General features: G+C 37.3%; 1 protein-coding gene across 1 annotated transcript in view; it reads right to left on the bottom strand.

Annotated features, from left to right (window-relative positions):
• Nucleotides 1-500: 500 nt before the first annotated feature.
• Nucleotides 501-12,018, bottom strand: part of LOC134578532 (mucin-5AC-like) — a 56,272-nt gene continuing 44,754 nt past the window's right edge. Inside the window, exons 33-50 of the mRNA XM_063437513.1 lie at nt 11,536-11,834; nt 10,318-10,492; nt 9,104-9,351; nt 8,259-8,442; nt 7,803-8,148; nt 7,040-7,218; nt 6,637-6,706; nt 6,439-6,551; nt 6,175-6,206; nt 5,900-6,077; nt 5,622-5,726; nt 5,455-5,495; nt 5,073-5,186; nt 4,856-4,954; nt 3,905-4,033; nt 3,470-3,509; nt 1,554-1,677; nt 501-1,068 (exon numbers count right to left, since the gene is read on the bottom strand). Coding sequence (XP_063293583.1) covers nt 909-1,068; nt 1,554-1,677; nt 3,470-3,509; nt 3,905-4,033; nt 4,856-4,954; nt 5,073-5,186; nt 5,455-5,495; nt 5,622-5,726; nt 5,900-6,077; nt 6,175-6,206; nt 6,439-6,551; nt 6,637-6,706; nt 7,040-7,218; nt 7,803-8,148; nt 8,259-8,442; nt 9,104-9,351; nt 10,318-10,492; nt 11,536-11,834 — 2,636 coding nt within the window. The 3' untranslated portion in view covers nt 501-908. The remainder of the gene's footprint in view (nt 1,069-1,553; nt 1,678-3,469; nt 3,510-3,904; nt 4,034-4,855; nt 4,955-5,072; nt 5,187-5,454; nt 5,496-5,621; nt 5,727-5,899; nt 6,078-6,174; nt 6,207-6,438; nt 6,552-6,636; nt 6,707-7,039; nt 7,219-7,802; nt 8,149-8,258; nt 8,443-9,103; nt 9,352-10,317; nt 10,493-11,535; nt 11,835-12,018) is intronic.

Here is a 12,018-nt window from a genome sequence, read left to right as displayed (position 1 = left end):
CACACACACTCATACAGACAGTATATATATATACACTGCCTTACATATACAATGCTATACAGACAGTCAATGTACAAACATTATAAGTAGTTTATTAGTGATTTAGGGATTTTTCTCCTTCCAAGTGTTCTCATTCTTTTATGTACGTCGTGTCCTGTGATGTCACGCATATATAATTAATTATGCAAATTTACATAGCCGGTATTTAACAAAATAAATAAAAAAAAGATTGCAACCCTAACATTTAATAAAGTCTATATGCTTTAATATGGTGGCATTTTGTGTACAATTATTACAGTTGTTTGCTCCAGTAGCTTTTGTTTTCTTTGCAGAACTGTCCTTTCACTGGGAACTCTGTTAACAGCTTTTAATAGGGCCTATACCGGCCTGATGGTTGCAACTATTTATGTCAATGAAACTGTTATGTCAATGTTGTCACCTGAACCGGAGTCATCCGTATATATCAACAAAGACAACGACACACGCTTTATTAACTTGCTTAACATTTATTTAATTGATTTTTTCTTTTTTAAATATATATCACAGGTAATGAACATTTCAGACACAGAATAAAATTAAGATAATTTCTAAATTTGGTTTAAACCAGTTTGCAAACTTCAGTTGTGACTCAGCATAATCTAATTGCTGTTAGGATATGAGTTGCTCAAATAACTTACGTTCTCATTTAAAGGTGCCTTAGGTTTAATTTCAGTATATTTTTGTGTAACTTACATTATCCCTGACTATCGCTCACTAGCAAGGAGAATGTGTTATAAGTTTGCCTTGTATATCTATTGCTTCTCTCTTTCGAGAGTCTGCTTTTGTTATTTGGGCTTAACATTCTTTTCCTTAGATGTGTTTTACTGGTTATTATCTTCACTACTTATTTTGTCTCTTGTCTCATATTCCTAGCAGTGGGTATCGACACAGGCACAACTGATGACATTTATAAAGGAATATTTCTTGGTTACACCAGTGGGACAACTTAAGTCGATGGTCACTTTTTCCGTTTGAGTTTCCTGGCAACAGCTACACTGGTGCTCCATGGTCTGTGCAGTTTCCGAATATCTGTAGAGAAGATGGGGTAAGTGATTGCATGAAGCCTTGTGTACATAAAGAAAGTATGGATTAATTCACTAAACTAAGAGTTGTGGACTACTGTCAAGAGATTTTCCAGCTTGGCTTTTTTTGGTCTATTATTTTTAATAAACTTGTCAATTCTCTACTTGCTCGTTTAATAAGTTTACCTTATACAGTGCTAAAATAATTAAAACAGTAGAGAAAAATCAAGTCTGTTCCCTGGAGATATCTTTACATTTTAATTTTAAAGTACAACTACACCCTCCTTAGTATGAGTTGGCTATTAAACTACATTTGTAATTCCATGCTGTTTTTAGTATGTTGTAACTTTAAAGAGATGATGTATTCGTATCTCAGTTATGCAGAGTTTTCCCCTACAATATCAATAATATGGGAAAATAAAACTCTTAAAACCGAAAGAATTGAGAGAATGTTGGGGATGTTCTTTTAGTCCCATATTTGCAGTGACTTACTTGGAGGAACTGGCACAATTGCCCGAGCAGTAAGACATTGTCACTGGGGAAAGGGACTTGCAGCCATCTTGAAGGACGATGCTTTCGGTTTTTATTTTCTGACACTTTGTGGGTTGTTGGACACCTTTGAATAAATGAGAGAAATGTTAAGACTGATGTCTTGTGACAGAGCAGGGATGGGGAATCTAGAGGAAGTTACTTAATAGAGAGTTCAGGAATGTGAAAAAACACAGCGGAGGCCAATGTCATAGAGTTGGGGAAGGCTGAAGTAATTTAGGAGTTGAACATGCATTGTACAGCATTTCAGTAGATATAGGAACTATTGCAAGGGGAAATTATGACAATTTAGATTTACGACTCTACTAAACAGAAAAATAACTGCCTGGATTCAGCTCGTATAATTACCGTATATACTCGAGTATAAGCCGACCCGAATATAAGCCGAGGCCCCTAATTTTACCCCAAAAAACTGGGAAAACTTATTGACTCGAGTATAAGACTAGGGTGGGAAATGCAGCAGCTACTGGTAAATTTCTAAATAAAATTAGATCCTAAAAAAAATATATTAACTGAATATTTATTTACAGTGTGTGTATAATGAATGCAGTGTGTGTGTATGAATGCAGTGTGTGTGTATGAATGCAGTGTGTGTGTATGAATGCAGTGTGTGTATGAATGCAGTGTGTGTATGAATGCAGCGTGTGTGAGTGCAGCGTGTGTATGAGTGCAGTTTGTGTGTGTGTATGAGTGCAGTGTGTGTATGAGTGCAGTGTGTGTATGAGTGCAGTGTGTGTGTATGAATGCAGTGTGTGTGTATGAATGCAGTGTGTGTATGAGTGCAGCGTGTGTGTATGAGTGCAGCGTGTGTGTATGAGTGCAGCGTGTGTATGAGTGCAGTGTGTGTGTGTATGAGTGCAGTGTGTGTATATGAGTGCAGTGTGTGTATATGAGTGCAGTGTGCGTGTATGAGTGCAGTATGTGTGTATAAATGCAGTGTGTGTGTATGAATGCAGTGTGTGTATGAATGCAGTGTGTGTGTATGAGTGCAGTGTGTGTGTATGAATGCAGTGTGTGTGAGTGCAGTGTGTGTGTGTGAGTGCAGTGTGTGTATGAGTGCAGTGTGTGTATGTGTGCAGTGTGTGTGTGTATGAATCCAGTGTGTGTGTGTGTTGCAGTGGTGGGGGTGGGCAATTTAATTATTTTTTTATTTATTTATTTTATTTTTTTATAATTATTTTAATATATTTTTTTAATTATTATTCATCTTATTTTTTATTTTATTATTATTATTTTTTTTCGTCCCCCCTCCCTGCTTGATATATGGCAGGGAGGGGGGCTCTTACTCCCTGGTGGTCCAGCATTGGTAGTTCAGTGGGGGCTGTGGGGGCTGCAGAGAGATGTAACTTACCTGTCCTGCAGCTCCTGTCAGCTCTCTCCTCCTCCTCGCCGTCCGTACAGCTCCCTCTGTCAGCTCCCAGTGTAAGTCTCGCGAGAGCCGCGGCTCTCGCGAGATTTACACTGGGAGCTGACCGAGGTGCTGAACGGACGGCGCGGAGGAGGAGAGAGCTGACAGGAGCTGCAGGACAGGTAAGTAACGCTCTCTGCAGCCCCCACAGCCCCTGTCTGTATTATGGCAATGCAAATTGCCATAATACAGACTATTGACTCGAGTATAAGCCGAGTTGGGGTTTTTTAGCACAAAAAATGTGCTGAAAAACTCGGCTTATACTCGAGTATATACGGTATACCATGAAAATGCTGTGACAATCTTAGAGAGGGTACATGGGGAAAAAAAGGTCCCTAGCTTAAGTCCCAAACAGCTATTAACAAATTTAACTGGTATTGGTCACAACACTCTTGATCTTCTAAATTGTTAAATGTATGATAACAAAATATATATGTTTAACAATGCTTACAGGTCTGACAGCATCCAGTGTCATCCATTTTAATTGTACCCTGAAATAAAGTAAGTAAAAGTAGAGAACGTAAAAACTGTGATCATTTGGCACAAGATGACTTAACTTCCTAGACATTTCATATCAATATGGATAGGCATACAATAACCCTCTGTACATTAGTGATACAAGCAATAATTGACTCTCTCTTCACCAAAACGTATTATTATTTCAATGATGCATCTGCCTTTCTTACACAGTGCACTAAAGTACCATAACTACTTACATATGCAAGAGCTGCTAGAAATAAGCTTGGTACTATGAAAACCGACGTGACATACAAACTAGTGGACCACCAACACAGAGTGGTTGGCTTTTAATGACATTCAAAATATTCCCTTTGCACAGACAAAATATACTATAGTACATCTAACAACACTTTTGGTAAATACTCACATTGATACAGTTATCCACGTCAATTTGGGGGCAGGACATTATGGATGCCACAGGTAGCAACTTGTCATTTTTCTTTACACACTCATAATGTGTGCAGTTATCACCAGGAGGTGACCAGATCTCTCCGGGCTGAGAAGAAAAATCAATTGGCCTTATAGAGACACTTGGTCATTTATTGATGTATTGATCGCATTGACTGAAAATATGAGCCACTATATGCAATGACTTCATTGTCTCACATACTGAGGATATCACTATCTACATGCCGGCCTTAATTGTTATTTAGCCATAGCGAACATATGGGTATCTGCCCACCTTGGATTAATTATTATTTCAAATGCTGAATATACAGCCCACTGATTCATTTATATCAAGTAAGTTTCAACACGTCATTCACACAAAGAAACACTTTAGCCATTACCTTAGTTAATGGTCTGGTTATTCACTCACATGTTCAGTTAGTAGCTAGACACCTTTAAATTTATATCTTGTTTTCTCAATGTAATGCTACTATATAAAATGCCAATTTACACCGCCATACTCTCCCTGGTAATGACACAGCACATAATTAGCTAGTTTGATTATCTATGCACTTGGCTTGTCAGCAGCATTCACGTATCTTCCCCCAATTCTTTACATTGCTCTTACTCTTTAATTATGCTCTCCTTTTCACCACACACACTACATCTGCCAGTTATCTCTTTAGTACTACACTACCATTTTATTCGCTCTTTTGTTTCGTATCTTACTTTTCAAATCTTTCTCATCCACATATTTTCTAACGCTTTTCCTTTATTTATATTCCTCCATCTCAATTTTTTTCTATAATGACTTATTTCCAACACCTTGTTGCTTTTTTTTTATAGTTTATATTTTTATCTATCTTTATTTCACTTTCTTTCCTATTTACTTTTAACATTCCTATATACAAATGGTATGCAATGTGCTTACCGGCAGCAGATAAACAGAGTTATCTGGAAGATCTATGGTACAGTTAGTCTGTACACACTTTCCGCAGCATTTATCTGGAATGTCTTGATACACATAACCCTGAAAGAAAGAACCCATTAGACATTTCACACTTAGTAGTACTTCTGTCAACAATGAAGATCATTATAGTAGCCATGCAGTGTGGTCCACATAATCTGTGGCTTATTTAGACCATTACCTTTGCGCATTTTATTTGACACACAAGTGGTGTGCAGGAAATGGAAGGCTGTTCCATGGTGATCTCACAGTTACACTGCTCGCATGGGTTGGTTGAAGGAACAATGGTGCCAGGCTAAGAAGAAGGTCAAAATATACACAAATTCACAAGTTGAAAAATGTTTGTTGTATAAGATGAAAGCATTTATGTTATCAAGTACATAGTAATATAGACTGAAAAAAGACAGGTTCATAATTTTCCGCCTTTTACATATTGATATTTCTGCTCTTGATCCAAAAGAAGACGAAAAAAACTACTTATTGACTCCAAACTGGGAGTCTTATTTCTCACTGGATATCTATCTTTGCATGCAATAGAAGGCACAACACATTAGATGCATTACCTGGTACTCGGTTTCATTATACACACACACAGGTTTGGGCTCTGTGAAGATGGAAACACATCAAATGTTAACCTAAAGCTTGAGTAACACTTTTTATTTCGTACATAGCAAGCATCTCCCACAAGATGTAATGAAATGATAAAACATGCAATTATTGCAATACATACCACATGTGTAGGCAGGGCAGCAGGCTCCTTCATTGTAATGTGGTACAGATTCAGTGCCAGGTGCACAAACAGGCTTCTCACTTCTACACAAGCTGAGGTTGCACCCTGTAGAACGGTAAGAGTTAATTCTCAGCAGTGGCTTACTTACTAACCAATATGAAATTATATAATCTTTTGGGTTTTTAGTTGCTAACCAGCACTCGCACACTCTAAGTCTCACAGGCATTTATCATTTAAACCACAACAGCAGGCCAATAAGGAATGTGTCAAGCACTTACTGCATTCTGTCACAATGCAGCAGGGGTTGGCAAGGTCGGGCACAGATATTGGCATTGATCCTTCCTCTGTGCAAGTGTTAGGGGTAGGTGAAGGGCACACCTTTGGTGTACACTGCACACTCATTGTCTGGTTATCACATTGACATGTTTGGCAGTTACTTTCCCATTCTTCTCCTGGCTACAATGGATATAAAGCAAAGATGTAAAGTTACTAGGTGGACAAATACATTTTGTAGAGTCCCCATTTAATCTCCATATAGACCACAATAAATTACCTCTCTGGGCATTCCATCTGGGCCAGTGCAACCTAAAAGAAAATAAAAAAGCACAGGTCAATCTACAGATTTTGTGAATGTCAAGCACCTGCTCTTACCCAGCCATGTAGCCTATGGAACTATGGTCAAGTTTAGTCATTTTTAATCCTATCACACTACTATAATCTTTTAAAAGTATTATGAATTCAGAGGAATCTGGTAAAAGAATGGGGTAAAAAAAAAATAACAAATTGAATATAAACTACTTAGTTAAAGGTAACTTACCACAAGAGGTGACACATATGCTCGAAATTTTGTTGAATTTGAAAGTACCCTCAGGACAATAACATCCTTCAACAATATCATGCTGGCTGTTATGTGTGAACATTTCATTGTATCTGCAATGACAGTAAAATCAGACATGAAGGGATATGAGGAAATGCGGCCATTAAATACTCAGGATAATTCAGTGAACTCACTCACCTGGAGTTACAGGTAGGTTCTGTTGGAACGCCACATGGTTTATAAACCGTACCTTCGGTGCAATTCTTGGCTGCAAGCGGGGAAAATAAGAAAAGTTTAATGCAATCCAATTAAATAGAGCATGCAGATAAACTTAGAGTGGCCTTTATTTTAATTTTGATACGTTCAATAAAAAGGTTAATGCAATGTACAAGAATATCTCTATCAACAATCAACTGTTATCCACGTTATGAAATGTTGGTGCTTTATAACTAATATTACACTAATAATAATATCCAAAAATTAACAATTATCCCCGAAAGAATGGTGGCCTTGCATTAGACAGTTTTATATGCTATTTGGACTAGAGGATCTCCTTAACATATTTTTTTAATAAACTATAGTTTGATAATGTTGCACTTACGACATATGCCATTAGTACTGTTCCTCCAATCTATACAGATGCCTTGTATAGCACATATTCTGGCATAACTCTCTAAACTGGAGCAGAGAATTCCACCACCGGTCCTGTTACATCCATCATGGACACAGGACTGGAAGAATGGATCAGGGGGCACAGCTGTGTGGCACGGCTTGAAGACACTAATAAAAAAAAAAAAAAAAACAACTTTTAGTGAAAAAGCAAAACTGCTCAGCGTTATTTTCATGTTAAGAGTGACAATAACAGGATTGGTTACTAAACTGAGAATTGTTGAGAATGCAAAGTGAATTAGAAATGAATTTCAAATTTAGGGCCAAACTGGTAATTTTAGCCTTGAATTTTAAACTCACTTAGAATCCTGACAATACTCATTTTAGTGAAGAACCCTGAATACCTTTGTACATTTTAATCTTACATCTTTATTGAAAGCAAGGAAATTAAGTTTTACTCTCAGAGCTGCCTCACATTCTTTGTTTGGTAGCAATTCAGAGAGATTATAGCAAGTGACGTATTTAGAACTCGTGCTATTGTTTATGTTTTGAGTGTGTGACTGTCGGAGACCTTAATAACTTTCATGCATAGCTAAAGCATATATAGTAGTCAGTTAGTGATATAAAACGGATGTAGAAATTCCTACGCATGAGTAGTCAAAATGTCCTGTGTTTTACAATCTTGATTCCAAATTTGTAACTTTTTAGACGGTTCTAACTCTGAACCTTGCAAACAATTAAAAAATAGTAAGTACCTGCTAAGGATGAGAGAGCAGAGCTCTGGGGTCTCGCAGGGCCCTTCCCCCCCAGTAGTGGGTGCAAAATGGGTAGATGGTAGAGTGGACAGTTCTGTAAGTGGAATAGCTGTTGATGAGATTGTTGGAGGTAGGCTAGATAACAATGTGGAGAAATATGTGGATGCCTTTGTGGAAAATTGGAATGTGGTTTGGATTATAGTGGAAGGGGCAATGGTGGAGGAGGCACTACAGGTAGATGGATCCTGGTCTGGTGCACTCCATTCTCCTGCCATTTGTGCACAAGATGGAGCCAGCTTTCCATTGGGCAGTATGCAATCATCAATACGGTTATTGGAACACTTGCCTTTAGAAGGAAAGGAGAAACTTAGTATAATATGAGATACACAACTTGTTCTCTATTAATTTAATACCCAGACATTGATAAGCCACAATGAATATATATGAGGTGCTTACCACAATGGCCTTCTGTATTCCCTGAAAACTTGTTTAATGGCAACCTAATAGTGAAACTAATGACATTAAATGAGATGTAGGCGGACAACTCTGGTATTTCCACAATCACAAAGATACCAGAGAAGGAGATATTAATGCCGTTTCTGTTTATTGTTGGGTACACCCTTTCCTCGTTGAAGTATACCTGAAATGATGCAAAAGTAGCATGTTAATATGTAATAATGCCTTGCAGTCTTAATAGGTTGTGAACCCAAATCAACACATCATGTGTAAATGTACAGTGTAGCTATATTTCAATAAAAGAACCAACTAATATAACATGACTTCAATGACTCTTATTTATTTCACAATTACACTGCTTGCATGAATTGGTGTAAGAAACATTTGGTATTGTGCTAAGAAGAAGGGCAATAAATACACGATTTCACAAGTAGAAAATAGGTATATAAAATTATAGTTTCTGGGTTATCATCCCTTGGCTGTATACAATTAACCTTTTAGTTGTGTCAGTTAAAGGGTAACTTGATTTTCCTATTTAGTTGCTTTTGAAACATTAAGTTGTGATTATTAATGGTCGCACGACTCACCTGATCTTGTTTGTTCAGAGATTATTTAACCCCTTAAGGACACAACTTCTGGAATAAAAGGGAATTATGACGGAATATTTCTATCATATGTCCTGAAGGGGTTAATATGTAGTCCTTTTTTTTCAGATGTGCACATTTGAAATGCTCTTATTAAAAAGCTATTGTCTCTTGTTTATTTGTATCGGAAACAAAAAGCTATTGTCTCTTGTTTATTTGCATTCGAAACTGTTTATTAATAGCATTAAACTGAATTGCTACCTTGCTCTCCGGTCTCTGGTTCTCCTCTCGGGATTCCAGCACGACCACATCATTCTTGTACATGATCCGGAGTGTCTTAACACAGTTTGGATCATCAGGGTCACAACTGAAGTTATCAATATAAATCTGGAAATGGTCAAAGCGTGGTGTGATTTGCTGAACAAGGACATAGGTGCATTGGCCAGAGAAGTCATAATAAGTACCATCAAAAGTGATGTAATGGGAGTTTCCCCAACCACCGCAAACACCTGAAAATATAAAAATAACAAAGATTAGTTCCATGGAAGTATAGAGAATATTTATGTTAGACTTTTTTTTCTTGTCCAGTTACCGTATTTCACCGCATAACTGTCCCCTCAGCATGAAGGTCGCACCATGGTTTTTCAGTACATAAATTGGTTCAAATCATATTCATCGCAATAGTCTAATAGTCACAAAATTGTCCATTGCTGTTTTTGTTGTGAGACAAAATTTTATTCTTGAAAACTGATGGCGAACATCCTGCTGATTTTATACTTATGAGAGGATTTATTACCTATCAGTTTATTGTATTTTAGTGCGTTTTATCTATGTAATTCATTAGATAATGTGCATGTTCTTAGCTTAAACAACAGGAGGACAGGAATCAGAATCATAACTGGGAGATAGGGACCAGCATCAGATTTTATGTAATGCATTAGGAAATATGCATATTCTCAGCAACTATATTATGTTTTCAGCAACTTTGTTATCAGCAAATGTAGTATTATCAACAACTGTTAAAACAAAACAAAGCTACACATAATGGTTGCATATAATATAGCAAAAAAAATAAAGCTTCACATAATGGTCGCACCCATATTTTTAAGAAAATAATTAGTCATAATATCTGTGACTATTATGCGGTGAAATACGGTAGTTACATATTAGCTACAGGGCTGGGTTTACAAAAAAAGGACATTCAGTAGAATTAAAATTAATACTATAATTTAATTATTTACAAGAAGTTAAATTAACATTTTCTAGTTTTCAAATATACCTAATTACTTATCTCAAAGGCACTCATTTTATCAAGTCTTTTATCAAGTATATAAGTCTGGTTAGACCCTTGGAGAGAGCTGATATTAGGTTCCCAAAATACTAGTTTGCACAACAGTCAAACATACATTTATACATCGTCTCAGAACATTTTCTATAAAATCTCTACACAGTTTAATGCATTTATTAGGACTCACATTCACATTGATTTTGATAGCAGCAGCCACTCTCGTCATATGTTTTTCTTGGCTGGAAGCGATTGGCGCAGACAATGTTTTTAACTGGTGGGCATTGCATCTTTTTTATATCTATGTTGTTCTGACCAACACAAGTTGCATTGTAACATTGGTCTACAGCCCAGGTTTCATTTATCTGTGAAGAGAGTGGATTTTATTTTTTTTCTCTCCTCTTGCAGTTTAAGCCAGGACATATTACTTTTACAGTATACAGTCTATCTCTGTGGACCAGAGTATTAATGTAACGTTCACTAGGGAACCCTAACACGCAGACAGGACAGAGTAGAGAGAATTGCAATACCGATCCTTAGAATGGTCGGGTTATGCAAAAAGGATAGTCAAAACACGAGCAGAGATCAAGGGAAACAGAGAGAGACAGAATAACGAGAGACAAAGCCAAATATCAGTAACCAGGAAATCCAAATAAGTGCAACGCTCAATGGTAAACCAAAGACCACCACCGGGCACTGAGGCAAGGGAGGTTTTAGCTTATGTACACACAGGGTTTGTCTTATTGGCTAACCTCCAATTAGTGTTAACCACAACACGTGGGAAGAGTTTATTCCCTCCCTTGTGGTCTCTGAGGTCATCACTGTGTGCCGGGTCTCATGACCGGGTGCAGCACACACATAAGGAGGTGGCTCTGGAGCGTGCAGCATCAGACACACTGCCAGTCTGGAGACAGGGACCAGATGATGCTGCTCGCGGTGACGAGGTAAGCAAGGTCGCCGCGAGCGGCGCGGGGGCAGGGGACCTGACAATTAATGAATAATTATTTACCTAACTAAGTCAGTTAAGCTAAGTTCTGGCAGTGCTAGTTCTGGCATCTAATTAACATTTTGTAAAAGACAATAGACCATTTAAAAACATTCAACATTTTGGATTTTAGAATATTGTCAATAAAATATTTCCTCCATGCTGCTATGGAACCCACTTGGCAAAGGGTTAGTGGGTTCCTGCCTTTTAATAACCAAACGTAGAGAATTACAATATTTTATATCATATATGTATGTAATAAGATGTAAAGCTATTTCTTTTATGATAAACAAGTTCTTAGAAACAGTTCAATAACACTCTAGAGGTTTGTGTTCTCAGTCTCTATAAAAAAAGAAGCACTGTTCCTTTTTTCTGATGATTATTATAAATGTTTGTTAATATAATTGAGAGGCAAGTCAATACCTTTCTAGGTGGCGTTAGTGCACTGCACTCATATGTTGGGGTGCTGGATGTCAAAGGAGGTGTAGCAGAATGCTTTGTCTGAGATGTTGCGGTGCTCATGCCACGTGAGGTTGTAATGCTTGGCTTTTGGGAAGTGGTGATTGCTGTTCTGGTAGTGACAGTTTTTCCGGTAATACTTGTGGTGGTTTTTTGTGTAGAATTGTCACATTCTTCACTATATCTCTCCACTTGGCAGGTCTCATTACATCGGGCAAAGAAACACCAGCCTGCATTATCAGTTGTGTTATATAACACTTTGCCTGTAGGATACAATGGCAGTTATATATTAACCACAGTAGTAAAATATTTAAAGGAAAATCTATACAACATAATTAAGTTACATATGTGTGAGGGTTGGGCAATTATTGATCCCCAGATGTAGATTTACACCTGCCATAATGTTAAAAGGACACTATATTAACCAGAACAACAACTTAATGTAGT

The sequence above is a fragment of the Pelobates fuscus genome, chromosome 12 (genome assembly GCF_036172605.1).
Source record: "Pelobates fuscus isolate aPelFus1 chromosome 12, aPelFus1.pri, whole genome shotgun sequence".
Lineage (NCBI taxonomy): Eukaryota > Metazoa > Chordata > Amphibia > Anura > Pelobatidae > Pelobates > Pelobates fuscus.
This window is presented reverse-complemented; position numbering and strand designations above follow the sequence as displayed.